Below are 15,583 nucleotides of genomic sequence, written 5' to 3'. Positions count from 1 at the left end.
TGGCAGTATGATAGTGGCAGTTTTATTCTGTATTCCTATAAAAATGCATGAGAAACCACACTTGGGATATTATGTACAGTTCTGGTCATAACACTTGAAAAAGAATATTGTAGATGTCACACCATCACAACCAACACTTTTTATGTCACTGCCCTCTCAACTCAAAGGCCATGTCTAATAACCCCGGGGGGGGGGGGGAACCAACAGCATGTACTACAAAAAGCTCTAAGGACCATGAGATGGTTGTGCATGTGCACATGCTAAAATTCTTTCCTGATTTTATCAAGTCAATATCTACAAAATTAACTTGGTCTCAAATAAAATGGAATGACAGAATGAGTCAAGAGATCCCATAGAGCTGATAAAGCAGGAAACAAAACTGCAAATATAAGTTACCTTAGAAGGTTCTACTGGGACAACCTAAAGTTGTTACCTCTTACATCACCCTCAGCTAAATCTTCATTCCTCTACTTATTCACTCCAATCTGCCCAAGCATAGGCATTCTTATTCCCTATTATTGCCTTTTCATATTTCTGACTTCAGATCTTGTTCCATACTGCACCTTATTCCTAAAATAATTTCCTTTTACCTAGGCACCAAGTTATCCTCCTCTTTTAAATAAATGTTAGAACCCATTTTTTCCTGTGCCTCTTTTCCTACAACAGGAAAGTTAGCTATAACTATAAAACCTGCTATAAATTATCCCTACTATAAATTATCCTTGCTATTCCTTTACCAGTACCTCACTTCACTTTGCCATGTGGTTGTCAATTGACCACTGAACAGATTATCTATAAAATCTTTTATGTCAAACATGCATAGTCTGTGAACTAGCAAGTCAACAGTTATGTACTGTGGCCTAAAATTTGCATGACACCCCTTGCTTTTTCACTGTCTGCTACACAGTGAAACACATAGGTTTATTGAGATCCTGATGAGCTGACCTATATGACTTGTGGGCAGCACTAAGTATAGCAAGTCACACGTCAGACACAATATCTGACACATCTGAATTTTAGACAAAATGCCACAATGTTTTTTGTACATTTTCCTTTCCCTTTTTGAAAAATCACTGCAGCATCTTGGTGTCCAAGGGACAGGTTGCACTTCAGTGCATTTTAGATGTGCATTGCTTCCTTTGAAAATGGAGGCAGAGGTCACAATGGTGACATCAAATGGTATCTCCAGCACACCTAATTTCCATTCCATCTTCATGGCAGATAGGACATTACATTATATTTTCATTTTGTATCTCCTTAAAATTGGGTTCAAAGGCTGAGCTGGTATTAGAAGATGAAATGTAGAACTGTGCCCTGGATATGCATACAAAATTTCATTTTGATGTTTTTCTGCATTTTAAAATATCATTTTACATCCAACCCAATTTATGGCACAAACCTGAACAGACGACATTAGGAAAATTAAGCTGAATGTTTCATTTTGCTTCATCAATATACTCTATTATAAATGTAGATAGATAGATGGGTTAGAAAATTATTTTTTCCATTACCTGCAGGCCGGTGCACACGTAAGAGCTTCCCCCTGGAATGTAAAATCCTACAAAATAAATTAAATTAGTGGTTAATAAACAAGGTTCCTGAACAAAGAGTTGATTTTTGACATTTAAATGTGCATTCAGTGATTTCCTTTTATAGGAAAATGAGCCTTTTAGAGAGTTGATTTACTCATGTAGCTATTCTTCAATAATCTATACAATTTGTTGTGCATTAGCAACTGAATAGGCCAATTAATTTTTAAGTGCCTACTCACACACAATTAACTCTCAGTAAAATTTAATCTTAGAGTTATTTTTTTTATAGAGAACATGGATTGAAAATCTAAAAACAGGGAGCACTTATGAATATGAAAGAAGTTGGGCTTTCAGAACTATCAGTATCTATTTTGTGATATATAAAAGCACATGTAATGTTCACTTTCATATTATTTTACGTAATGAAAAAAAATGTTCCAAAAGTTTCTGACTAAGGAAAAGAATATCTGAATGCTATGATATGAATTACCATGTAATCCTATCCCATCTATATTTAATATGGGCACAATATATGGCATTTTTAATTTATCTTAACTTACTTTATATACTGAGCTTCTCAACCTAATGTCCATCAAGAAGAACATTCAATTGCAAAAACCTTCAAGAGAACCAAAACAATTTTTAAACACATAATTTTATAATGTTGACAATTTTGGAAAAATATTGGAAATACTACATGCATATAAGAAAATACAGTCATGGGGGAGGAAAAGGTCTACACTGGAATGTTGTATGCTGCAGAAACAGTACTTTAATGCTGAAGGTTTTTGTGCTTGTGCACATTCCTCCCCTCACAGTCAGCTATAGGGAAGAGGTATCCCAAAACAGAGACACCTTACTACACAGTGGGGTTTAATTGTTTATTACCTGTTTAGCAACATTCCTCTTTGAGCGTGTGCCTATTGTTTAATTTGTGCCAGGAGTATTTCTTCACATCCTAAGAAGCTATAGAGAGTGTTTACACATCATGGATTTTGTGGTCCCTGTTCCACATACCCATATTACTTGAGGTTAAAATGTCTGTGGCAAGATATCCTCTGGCCTGGTCTTCCATTCCCTGCCACCACTCAACAGGGCTATGGAGAATAATGGGAAGATTACTCGGTGTTGTGTCAATGAGCAACATCACTTCCAGCATGAAACTGAAAGCGATATAATTACATTGACATGACACTCTAGGACTCATTACAAAACCTAGAGTTTAACAACAGAGTTTGGGGTGAATACTAGAGCAGTGCCCTGCCATAATGACATCACTTCCAGCTTGTGGTAGAAGTGATGTCACACATCAACATGAAACCAAATAGTTTGTCCTTCCCCCCAAATTATCCCACCAGGGTGCCTGCTAGGGCTGGCAACCCTAGTGGTGAGAGCACCTGTGGCTCTAAAGCTGTGGAATGACTCCCTAATGAGTTTCATAAATGTTCTGTTTTTCAAGCTTTTCAGAAAGAACATCAGTGGCACAGCTAGGTTATTTTAGACTCTGGACTCAACAGAATACCATTTGTGCCATATCTGCTTCAGATATGAAACGCAGAATGAACCATCAAACAAGCTTGTTCCATCCCATTGTCCCTGTGAATGTTTACTCTAAAGTAAGTCTTGTTTTGCTCAACAGGATTTCTTAGAGGATGACCAGGAAGAGCTGGAGACCACCTTGGGGGAAAGACCACAAGGCTCAGAGAACCCTCAACACTATTTGACCCCTCCTTAGGTTACCAACTCCAGCTGGTAGAGCATGTTGGAGACCCCAGTCTGAGTCCCTCTGATTTACTGCTCCTTGTCCCTTGAGCAATAACCACTCCTGTGGTTCCTTGAGGTTAAATGCAGACAAATAAAGCAGACTTTTAAAATTATATAAAGGTTTATTCAAAAGATTTAAATCACTACACAGCACAATAAAGGTAAAGGTATCCCCTGTGCAAGCACCAGGTCATGTCTGACCCTTGGGGTGACGCCGTCTAGCGTTTTCATGGCAGACTCAATACGGGGTGGTTTGCCATTCCCTTCCCCAGTCATTACCGTTTACCCCCCAGCAAGCTAGGTACTCATTTTACCGACCTCAGAAGGATGGAAGGCTTAGTCAACCTTGAGCCGGCTGCTGGGATTGAACTCCCAGCCTCATGGGCAGACAGCTTCAGACAGCATTTCTGCTGCCTTACCACCCTGCGCCACAAGAGGCTCAATATAGTCTCTATAACTTAGCAACACAGAAATGAAAAAACTAACTATTCTAATTAATACAATGGATACCTGATATTAGGTGGCATATCTTCTTTCAGCATAAGAATCCAAGCCATAGCCTAAAAGCATTCTATACATTGCATGTATAGAATGATCATGCACACCATATCAAAGCCTATTAGCATGGCATGAGTATAAAGTTAGCATGGCTTCCCTCTGGCCTATACCTTTATTATAGTATTTTGTCCTCTGGCTCCAGATCATCTCTTGGGTCCAATCAGCAATCCCTCTTAATGGAACTTTCTAGAAGATGTTAACTTCTGCTCCTAATTCCGCCCTCCCATCTAGTTACACAACTGAGCACAGGTTCTCATAGTTAACGAATTAACACATTTTAAAATCCAAAAGCGATAGATAGTATATGTAGGAAGGCCCATATTGTGGACACCTGCAATTTGGAGTAGGTCTACTAATAATCACATTAACCCTTGAGGAAATTAGGGTGCTTTGTCTCACAGTGTCTTTTCAGGATATTTAAGTCCTAGGTTAAACAGAGAGCCCTACTGGTTCAACTAGTTCATATGGCTAATTTGCTTCTGTGCTATTTCTGAGTCTGGATTTAGCACACAGCCATGACCACAGTGCTCTTAAAAGAGTAGACCTGGCCTGCAGAGACTAGATTATAGATTAGCCTCTTGCTTCTGAAGAATCTTTTGACTGCTTCAAGCTCTTGATACCAGAGCTTGAACACGTTCAATTAGTGTGTGTGCGTGTGTGTGTGTGTGTGTAGATACAGAGATAAAAGAGTAGAAGAAAATGAATCCTAAAATATTTTGTTCTCTTATATAGGCATAGAATTTGTAGATATTTTTGTTTTGAGAGCCAGTTTGGTGTAGTGGTTAAGAGTGGTGGCTTCTAATCTGGAGAGATGGGTTTGATTCACTGCTCTCCCACATGCAGCCAGCTGGGTGACCTTGGGCTAGTCACAGTCCTGTTAGAGCTGCTCACACAGAGCAGTTCTGTCAGGATTCTCTAAGCCTCGCCTACCTCACAGGATGTCTGTAATCGGGAGAAAAAAGGAAGGTGGTTGTAAGCCGTTTTGAGACTCCTTCGGGGAATGAAAAGCGGGGTATAAATACCAACTCTTTTTCTTCTGTGGATTGCGGATTTTATAAAACCAAGGGATTTTCTGCACACAATATAGTGAAATGTTTACCTAATGTAGTCGTTCTATATTAATATTACAAGATAGCAACTCTGGCAGCAAAAAAATCAAACTCATCCTGCATCCCCCCTCCCCCTCCCCCTCCCCAGTCAGCCTCCACTCTCTCAACGCCTCAGGGCATAGATTTCGGAGACAGAGTGCTATGCTCATTTAAGAACCAGTTTTCCCTTTTTAAAAATTCCTTCTTTTCCGTTCTCCTCTTCCTTAATCAGATAAGAAACCCTGATCTATCAATGATAGCCTTGTACCCCAAGAGGAAATTAGGCAGTCGTCTTCACTTGGGTTTAGTTATTTTTAATGGATGGAAGTAGTGCCGGAAGTGAAAGCTGACAGCTATCCTTTTAGGAAAGGAATATTACCTCCCCTGCACTTCTCAATGGATTGTATCATCCCTTCACAGCCTTAAAAAAAATCCCTAATATAATTAATCTCCAAACAAAATCTCCTCTGCTTACGGTTCAGTTCTGAAGAAGCAGCAAACACTCTTCCATCTGTGGCCTATATAGGTGGGTACAGATTGGAGAGCAATGCAAGGCTGATCCCACCCTGTAAAAGAGGGGGAACATGGCCATATGCCAGCCTTAAAAGCAGGAACATTTGAATTAAATTTTATTTTCAAACTATATTTTTTCCAAGAACCCAAAACGATTTCATCTGTGACTATTGTTCCACACTGCTCCCAAATAAAATATATATTGAAACTCACACAGTTGGGCAAGCTCTTATTGGTTATTTGCTATGGATAGCCAGGCCCATGGCACCAGCTCAGATCTGTCACAAGCTGGTAGGTTCTGAGTGCCAGAAACATTTGACTACATTGCCTGAATTTCATTTTGTTCTGGCGTTCCCTGGAGATAACATGTCCTCATTTCAAAGACAGCATAGTTACCCCTTGAAGCTATTCTTTGCTTGAAGGCCAAGTACTGGATTAGCATAAACTGCCCTATTCCTTCTAGGTCTCAGCTAATTAATATTGTAGAAAAGTGAAGAAATGCTTCTATGCCCATTCCACATTTGTTTCTGTAGATAAAATTCTGCATTTAGGTGCGGAAATCTTGAACAAGTTATGTTTAAATTTGAAAAAAACTAAGGATTATGCAGGAGTAATTTTTTTTCTTTTAATACTATTGAATTGTTAAAAGATCATAAAGAAAACACGGTTTTACCTTCAAATGCAGTGTTTCAAATCCTGAGAAATTACTAATTAATTATTTTAAACATAATGAACACAAGCCTGTCAACATTAAGCATTCTTAGGTTCCACTGATTTTGCAGGAAGAATGTATTTAAGTATTGTGCTTTATAGAGAGAAACTGTACTCACAAACTGTAGTACTAGGGAGCACGCTTGCATGACTGATTCTTATAAAGGTATACCACTGCTTACAGATTAGGTGACACAACTGAATATAGTAGTGAACAAGTGAAAAATGATATTCCGTATGACGTAACAAAGATAGTAATTCACCTCCCATCAGTGAATCTGATGTCAATAAAGATGAAAGTATCCCTAGAAACCAGGACTATTGATAGGTAGTTGAGGCAACATGGATGACACTGGAATACATGAGTCAACAAGGCAGAGTATCCTGTGGCCCAAAGCTGTTCTCATGAAGTTGTGGCTCCTCACAGAACTTTCTGGGAACACAGAGCGGAAACCATCGACTTCACTGACCACCAATGGGGAGTGACATTTCATAGACTGGTAGAAGAATGTAAGTAAAATGACAAGATATTAAAAGTGATGTATGAAGGCTTGTATCATGGTTGCCCTTGGCTCATACCATATTGGCTTGAGTACCGCCCCTCCGGTAGTCAGGTGGCTCTGCTCCTCCACATTTGTCCTGTTTTCCCAAGCACTGTCTAGCCCCCAGGGCCATCTGGCTTCTTATTGCACTCTATGTGTTATGACTGATCTTTCTGGTCTAGGTATCAACTTTCATTTTAAAGATAAGAGGGGGTACATTCTGTAAAATCACAGGCTGTGTGAAACTAACTGGCATGGAGGGGGGTGAAGAGATTATGAAGGAAGCCAGTTTTACCCATCAGATGCTGCATGAAGACTTGCTAGATAAGACTTTATCAGGTGCAGAGGGAAAGTCTTGGGTTGAAGCAGGCATGCTGTATGATGAATCCCACAGCCTGGGACTTGAAGCTGAATCCCTACAGCTGCCAATCTCATTTCCAGGTTTTCCAGAACACTTAAAATGCTTGTTGATGTATTTATTTATTTATGAATTTCTACCCTGCCACTTTCTATAGACCTCACGGGTTACACAAAAGACAGATAAACACCCAGTAAAACCAGTCAACACTTCCCTTGTTGAAGAAGGTGGGCCCAAGGACTAGCATTGTGATGTGTGGTTGGAAGCCCAGCACTGGTCAACCTTTGCCAAGGAGCTTGAGTCATCATAGGGAGGCTGACATTAACAAAGGCTGTGAGCTTGAGTCACTGCAGGATCAGGGCTGACAGCCTCAGGCTACATGGCCACTGATGGGGGGTACCTATCTCTGAATGACCTTTTACGCACGGTGGTAGCTACCCTACGCTGACGCGGTGCCGTTCCTCATGTACATACAGGGGCAAGGCATGCTGGGCTGCCCCAGTGTAGCGCGCGCTTTACGCCAGGCCCAGGAGGGCTGGATCACTGCCGGCCAAAGTAAGCTGAAGCAGCGGGGGAGAGGAGGTGGGGAGGGGTCGGGAGGAGTGGGGGGCAGGCCACCTCCACATGCACTGCTAGGGGCAGGGGGTCACCCCGCCAGCTCTGCAGCTGCACTGAGCCCATAAGGGCATGCAGTGTCCGTACAGAGACACCGTAGGTCGGGGCTAGGCGGGCCGAAAGACCCGGCGCTGGTGATTATGCACAACGCCAGTCTTCCTCAACCCCTGCAAGCCCCTGGCATACCCAGGAAGCTGCAGAAGTTCCTGCGTTTGCTTAACGTGGGCCTTCCGTAACCCTGGGCCGAGATGCGCCAGCACTGGCGGCGGTGAGCATTATCGGGGATTTTCCACAAAGCGCTGCCACCACCAGTGCAGGCATTATGGCCCGTGTATAATGGGGCAATGACTCAACATGGTTTTCTGATAAAAGGAGCTAGAAAGGGAAAACTAGTATTGAAGCAATTTGTCCATAACCCTTGGGTGCCTGTTATTGTGTTTGCTTTTTTTTTTGGGGGGGGTTAATATTTGAGTTTCTGGACTGCTTGGGTTTTTTTGGATATTTGAACTACTGAATATCTTTGCTTTGACTACTGGACTGTGTTTTGACCATATTCTTTGCCCCTCATCTTGGTTATCAACTCTTCTCTCTACCTGGACATTACCCTTCTGGTTCAACGCTTGGACTTTTGAATAGCTGTGCTTTGACTATGGACTGTTTGGGCTACCCTTATTACCCCAGGTGCCTGCCTGAACCTGGACAACTGTTAGGATGTGATCTTTTAAAAATAATGGATCTTTGTGGAATGATGTGTGATAAAAGTCAGCTATGATTGTAAAACAGGTGAGTGATATATTCTGCAAACAGAAATTAATGTAGGTTACCAAAGTCATGTGCTTGCTTTACTACAGCAATTTTTGTGCATGTCATATAAGCATGACCAAGAGAATGATAAGCATAACCAAGAAAACATGATGATAATATCAGCCAAGATAGGGAACCATGGTGTCATGAAAAGGGAGTGTACAAGTGTCACTTAATACCAATCACAATTATTTCTTTATCCCGCCATTCCTCCCAGGATTCCAGGACAGCATACATAAGTTTCCCTTCCTGTATTTTATCCTCCAGGACTTCTGCTTTTGCTTTGTTTACTTGGACAGTAAATAGTATCCTTGCCTCCCAGATTTCTTTATGTTACACCAGCAACCTCATTAAGACAATTGTTTTAGGGGCCACAGAGCCTAACCTTAGCCCACAGACACAAATCTGACTATTTAAGGCACATGCCACAACCTCTGTGTCTGTTGTCACATACCACTATAATAATAATAATAATAATAATAATAATAATAATAATAATAATAATAATAATAATGTCTATGCTCGCTTTTCTTCAAGTGTGTGTCTTCTGGATATCCCACATACTCCCAGAGTACTGGTTGCTTTCACTGTTTCTTCTGGACTTCTACATGTTGTGAAGGTAGATATAATCTTTCTTTTTCCCCCCAGTTAAATCCCCTATCTCACCTCTGTTTTTCCTTGCGCACACTTAAACTGCATGCTAGTATGTTCATTTCATTTTTTATTTTAATCATTATTTTAAACTTGTCTCTGTGTGAGTTTCTAAGGGAAGAACACTGGTATGCACAGGTGGAAGATCCCTCTCACTGAGTCTCCTAGATTTTGCTAATTTCTCCATTTAAATTTAGAAGACATTTCATTTTGGATAACACTCTGTGCCACCATTTTCAGATGTGAGGCAGATGGCTACAAGATACGGGACTGTTTCAGTGGTAATGGCTCACCTGATAGTTATTCTATTTTCTTTCAGGCATCAAGCCAGAATTTCTTTTTTAATTAAGAGATTAATTTTAATGCCATTTTAGAAGGTTTTTTTGGTCTAAATGCTGTTTAAAATTCATTTTGCTCTATGTTTTTATGCTCCATTTGGGATTTTAATATTGTTTAATGTGTAAACTACTTTAGGCAGGCTTCTTGAAGAGGCAGCATAGACCTATATTAAATAAATAGAATTATCAACTGATGCAATTATAGATTTCAACAGAAAACTCAGACTTGCTAGAACAGAATGAGTCATATTTCATACTGTGGACACCTAGAGTGCTCACCGCACTATAATGTCTCAAACATACGCCATAAATACATCAACAAGAGGAGAGGAAGCTTACAGATACGGAAAAGCATGGGTGAGAAAGCATGAGTGTGAGTAGACACAATAGAACATCAGATCTCAAATACATACTAGGGTCATTGGCAAGATGGAGGAAAATACACCATAGACACATAAGGGCAAGGACACATTTTGCATATCAACAAGGCGCTGAGGGTACACAGGGCCAAACGATGATGCACCAGGGATATGAGCAAGGGGGAGAGGAAGAAGGTATATCCTGCAAGTAAGGGGGCACACAAATATCAGCTACTGATAGAAAATCACAAATAATGTTAGCAAGTTACAAAGAGACTGTATGTCACCGCTCCTGAAGAGAACAGGAATGAATTTCAAATCATTCAGAAGGTTTACAGTCCAAATGGAACATCAATTGTCTAAGAAAATAGGACCCACAGAGCCAGTATGTAGTGGTTAAGAGCAGCAGCTTCTAATCTGGAGAGCCGGGTTTGATTCCCCACTCTTCCACATGCAGCCAGCTGGGTGAACTTGGCATGTCACAGCTCTGATAGTGCTGTTTTCACAGAGCAGTCCTGTCAGAGCTCCTTCAGCCTCACCTCACAGGGTGTCTGTTGTGGGGAAAGGAAAGGAAGGCAATTTTAAGCCGCTTTGAGATGCCTTTGGGCAGTGAAAAGTGAAGTATAAAAAAACACCCTTCTAATGGGTTTAAACTATGTGTAGAACAGTAACAGCTAGGTAGCAGGAGCAGGACTAGATAGCCCTGAACTGTGCAATGTGTGTTTCCACTCACACATTGTTGAATCCAGTACATGGAACAAACATGTATTTTCTGGAATCTGTCTGAAATCTACTGGCCATCAACTTTATCTGGTGCCCTTTAATTTTAATATGGGAAAGGGAGAAAAAAATCTAGCTCCATCCATACACAATTCCATAAACATTTATCATGTTCTCCTTTAATCATTTTTTTTCTAAACAGAAAAGCTTCACAGTTCTTAGTCTTTCCTCATAAGGGCGGTGGTCCAGTATCCTGATCCTTTTGATTTTTCTATTCTTTTCTATGATCTTTTTGGAGATAGGCAACCACAACAGTACACATCATCCTAAAAGTTGCTCCATAGATCTTTACAATGGCAACTACAATACAGTTTTGTTTTCAATCCCTTTCGTAATAATCCCTAGCATAGATTTCACCTTTTCACCATTTCTCACCAGTTACCCCCAGTTCAGACAACATTCGTGTATATGTGAAATTAGGATCTGCTGCAACAAACATTGACATTTCTTTTCCTGGATGTTTCCTGCTCACTCAGTTTGGAAAGAACTATTTGGACCTTTTCACAACCCACTTTGTGCTGAATTTTATTGAGGATGATGACAATCTTAAACAGAATTACAGCCTTCTAAACCCATTTACTTCAACTGCACTGTTGGTTTTATCTGTAAACTTGGCTGTGCCACTGCTCACATTTGTTTCTAGATGACTTATGAGCAAATTGAACCGCACTGGTCCCTGTACGGATCCTCGTGGAACCTCCATGCTCAGCATCAGCCCTCTGAAGGCCATTATTTTTTCCAATCCTTTGCAGCCTGCCTTTTAACAATTTGTAACCTATGCGAGGATCTGTCCTCCGCTGAAGCCAACAGTTCTAAGTTTACTCAAAAGTCCCCGGTAAAGGACTTGTCAAAAACTTTCTACAAGTCTATATTTAATTAGCATGCCAGAGTCTTAATCATCATTGGAATTAACCAAATTAATTGCTCAAACAATTAAGAATGTCCAAGTACCGACCAAATCACCCGTATCTGGGTGTCTTTTCTTTTGAAGACGTGAAAAAGCAGGTGAGGCAGGATTTCCTTTGACAGATTCCATCCTAATTATTCCTCAGTTTTCCCCTATTAATTCCCCTAATAACTCTAGCTTAATTGACTATTTCCACCAGTTAACCCAGAACTCTAGCCTAACTGTTCTATAATTTCCAGAAAATACTTTCCAAAAAAAAAGAGTTGGATTTGCAATTTTTCAGTCCTTCAACAGGGAAGTGGAATTCTTAGAGACCCTATGCTGAATGAGAAACAAGACACGTGTATGGCATCAATCACAAAGAATCAGTTCCTTGGGTAGAATTTTCAGAATCAACTTAATTCAAGGAAGAACCACAGACTGACATTGCAGGTAAAATAAGTGCCAACCACCTTAGCTGAGTCATACAACCTAATAAACCAGTTCCCTTGGACAGCTGTTTTGGAATTGCTACTTGAGTTTAAGAAATTGCTTTACCACCTTGCTCTATGGAAGTCGGTATTGTCTACTCTTGACAGGCAGTGGCTCTTCAGCCTCTTAATCAAAGGTCTTAGACATTACTTCCTACCTGATCCTTTCCACTGGATCATTACCTCCTCCCCAACACTATCATGCCACACTATTGTGCACGTTGCAGGGGGGAAATGATTTTAAGCCTCATTAACCTCCCCCACCCCCAGCTGAGAGAAATACAGCCTTGTCAAAGCCCCCTTAGTGGCTCGGGTGGCTAAGGAGAGCCTCGAGTCTGACTCTTATCCGAAGCCAGCACTGCAACCGGAGTGAGAGTTTCGGCTGGAGGGCTGACCACTCGCGTGTCTCCGTGTGTGTCTTTTGTGCGACTGTGTGTGTCCCTCTCCCCAGCAGCAGCGTTGCAGGAATAGGTGGGTGGGTGAGTCATCTTTCCTTTGAATGGCAGCCCCGAGCTTTATAACGGCTGGAGCGGCCCGAGCGCCGGCTCCTCTTCTCCTCACAGTTGCTACTGCCCGGGGCGGGAAACGTCCGAGCCGAGTCTCCAGGCGCCGACACCTGCGGACGGGAGAAAGCGCCATGAGGAGCCTGGGCTCCTGGGCTGCCCTCCTCTTGCTGCTGCTCCCAGCGGGGGACTCTGCGGTCATCACCGGGGTGAGAAGGGCAGCCTGTCGGAGCAGGGAAGCCTCCTCGACGCCACCCGCTCTGGCTGGGCACGAGGCACGGAAGAGCCCTCCGCCGGCTGCGGGCTGGACGAGTGGGCGTGCGCGGCGCTGTGTCCTGCAAAGCGGTTTTGGCGGGAAGTTTGGGGCCGGGCGAAAAGCGCTAGCCGCGGCATGGCCGAGGGAGGGGGCCATGGCCGGGGGAGTCTAGCCTCGTGTCTCAGAGGAGGAAACTAATGCGGTGGGACAGAGTTCTTTTATTGCCGAGTTCATTTTTTTTGGGGGGGTGGGGTATGTTTCCTTAAAAGATAAGGTGTGTGTGTGTGTGTGAGAGAGAGAGAGAGAGATTGAGATTGTCATTGTGTGCATGTGTTTGGTAATACGCCCGAGTGCAGTAGGAAGAGACGGGCTTGTCCCTGTGGCGCCGCTTTTCTCTGTTGGAGGCTATTCTGAGGCTTGTTCCTCGGAGGAGGACGTGGTTTCTCACTGGGCGCACACATGAAGGTCTGGTGTTGGAAGAGATCGAGCCTTGCCGTTGCTTGGTCGTTTGGATGGGTGGGAAAGATGAATTTGCCAGGATGGCTTTTTCTCTTTATGGGATTTTGTGTGCCTGGAGAAGGGGTCTTGAGGGCTTTGTTCCATGGGTGAGAATGCAGGGAGGCTGGAGATAACCAGGTGAGAGAAATGCTTGGTCCGAAAGGGTCCAACAGTACCAACAAGATTTTCAGGTGATGACCTTTGCAGAGTCAAAGCCATCTCCTTTGGTCTCTGAGAAGTCACAGGACTTGAATCTAGCTCTTCCAATACAGACCAACAAGGCCAGCCTCTGAAACTTGATCCTAAAGCTAAAGTATGTTCCTGGTCCAAGAGTGTTGGGATGTGGACTATCTAAGGAGCCAGCCTCCAGATGGAACCTGGAGATCCCCAGGAATTACAGCAGATCTCCACACTACGGAGATCAGTTCCCTTTGAGAAAATGGCTGTGGGGAGGGGTGGATTCAATAGCATTTGCTTCCCAGATCCCATCCTCCCCAGATTGTACACCCAAATCTCCAGGAAATTCCCAATCTGGAGTTGGTAACTCTAAAACCCAGAACTTGAGGCTTCTGGAGAGTTATTGGTTACCAGGGCAGTTAAATTGGAGAAGGTCTGGTGCCACTGGAGGGAGTGTGGGTGGGTGGGGAGTTAAGTCCCTATGGACATATTTACTGGTGTGGCCATTTTCCCAGTGGGTAGGTATGCAGACATTCTCAGAGTAGCTGTTTCTACGCTCCTAAAATCTGTCATCAGCAGAGCCTTTGGCTAGTCAAATTCTTTGAGGGAAGAGGTCCCTGTGTTGTCCTAACTTGCTACTGAATCCCAATTGTGTCTGATATGGACATTTTGTGAATAAATGAAGGAATCGGGTTTGGAGATTTCATGTCAATGCCTTCCTTTATTTTTGAGAAAATTGGTCCTTCAGGTGACATCTCTCATGGAATCAATAGTTTTTCCTCTGGTCCATAAGCCTGTGTTTCCGTTACAGAGAAATGTTTACTGGTGTGTGAGAGAGATCCTACCACTGTAGAATTGTCCCTTCAAAAGAGGCTTTTGCACGTTTTCCTGTTGCCTTACCAATAAAATTGTTACATAATTGATTATATACATACCAGAGAAAGAAAACAAAAGCTTCAGCATCACAGGAAGAAGTTAATTTTTCTTTTAAAAGCTCCAACCAAGTATTTATCAGTTTCCACGGAGACCGGAAATAAAACAGATTTTCTATATTGGACACATACATTTGGGTGCCCTTAAAAAAAATAGGCCACTGCACTTACATATTACCTGCACTCTCTGTAAAAACTTGGCTCCTTCCTTAGGATTATGATGACAAGTCTCCAAATATACTACAAATCTTTTCTGTTCAACATTGTGCTATGCTCTTAACCCTTCTTACCATTTTTATACATATTCACAGTTGGCTTCTATTGTTTAATTTAGGTTTTAATTTATAAGCTGAAACTAGCAAAAGCTAGTGCAAGTTTTCTTCTAGAACAGCTGAAAAGGATAGAAGTCAGAAAGTTAGAGGACATTTAGTTCTGCCAGTATCTCATGATGATGTATGCTACTGGCATAATTAATAGGATGGTTAAGGGAATTCATATAACCCCATGTTGAAGGTACTCCTTTCTGCCATCTGGCACAACATGATCTATTCAAAGGTGCTTATTATCCTCCACTGCTGTTTGATTATTACTAGGACTTGTGGCTGGTCCCACAAGAGAACTGCAATGACAATGTCATACCTAATTCTTCCACCTGATGCCCCTCACTGTTATTGTAGTGTTGTCATGATCTGTGTTCTGACGTTACTGATAGACATGTAATTATTGGGACATTGACGTAACCAGGGTTGCAAACCGATAGGAAGCAGAAGAAATATTTACATATATGATGTGTACAGGAGAGAATAATTTGTTGGGAAACTGGTTTGTGTTCAGAGGACTCACCATAAATGAAGTAATAGGAGAAATACTTGCAAGTTTTATAGCGCAGATCTAAACAAAATTACACCCTAGAGTCTTGATTGTATTTGGGGAAAACTCTGCTTTCCTAGGCTTGCTTCCTAGGCTTATTTGTAATGCAGAACTATCAACCCTGTTAAAAATAAATTATTCACTATATGACTGGATTCAGTTGGATTCAGAAATGTGATTGGTGGTTTCATTGCATCATATAAAAGTTAAGTGGGTACTAGTTTTAAGTTCAAATGTATGTGTGGGGAGTAATTACATTTTTATTTGAAATCATCTTATTTCAAAATGCATATTTATATTCAAATTTGTACGCCATCCTTCCCCAAAGAATCAGGGCAGCCATAACATACGATAAAA

At 41.8% G+C, this 15,583-nt stretch overlaps 1 protein-coding gene and 1 long non-coding RNA gene across 6 annotated transcripts in view; one reads left to right on the top strand and one right to left on the bottom strand.

The window, feature by feature from the left end:
• The window catches only part of LOC143831773 (uncharacterized), a 23,431-nt gene extending 16,780 nt beyond the window's left edge, over positions 1 to 6,651 (bottom strand). Inside the window, exons 1-3 of the long non-coding RNA XR_013228965.1 lie at positions 6,129 to 6,651; positions 2,093 to 2,151; positions 1,512 to 1,558 (exon numbers count right to left, since the gene is read on the bottom strand). This is a non-coding gene — a long non-coding RNA (uncharacterized LOC143831773). The remainder of the gene's footprint in view (positions 1 to 1,511; positions 1,559 to 2,092; positions 2,152 to 6,128) is intronic.
• PROK2 (prokineticin 2) overlaps positions 6,465 to 15,583 on the top strand; it is a 24,742-nt gene continuing 15,623 nt past the window's right edge. For 2 of the 5 annotated variants that reach the window (XM_077325184.1, XM_077325185.1), the window contains exon 1: positions 12,207 to 12,702. In XM_077325184.1, the coding sequence (XP_077181299.1) occupies positions 12,490 to 12,702 (213 nt within the window). In that variant the 5' untranslated portion in view covers positions 12,207 to 12,489. Of the gene's footprint in view, positions 6,677 to 7,308; positions 7,622 to 8,317; positions 8,465 to 9,022; positions 9,105 to 12,206; positions 12,703 to 15,583 lie in introns of those variants that run through there. The other 3 variants (XR_013228964.1, XR_013228962.1, XR_013228963.1) reach the window with 3 other exon arrangements.

This window comes from Paroedura picta, chromosome 3 (assembly GCF_049243985.1).
Source record: "Paroedura picta isolate Pp20150507F chromosome 3, Ppicta_v3.0, whole genome shotgun sequence".
Taxonomy (NCBI): Eukaryota; Metazoa; Chordata; class Lepidosauria; order Squamata; family Gekkonidae; genus Paroedura; species Paroedura picta.
This window is presented reverse-complemented; position numbering and strand designations above follow the sequence as displayed.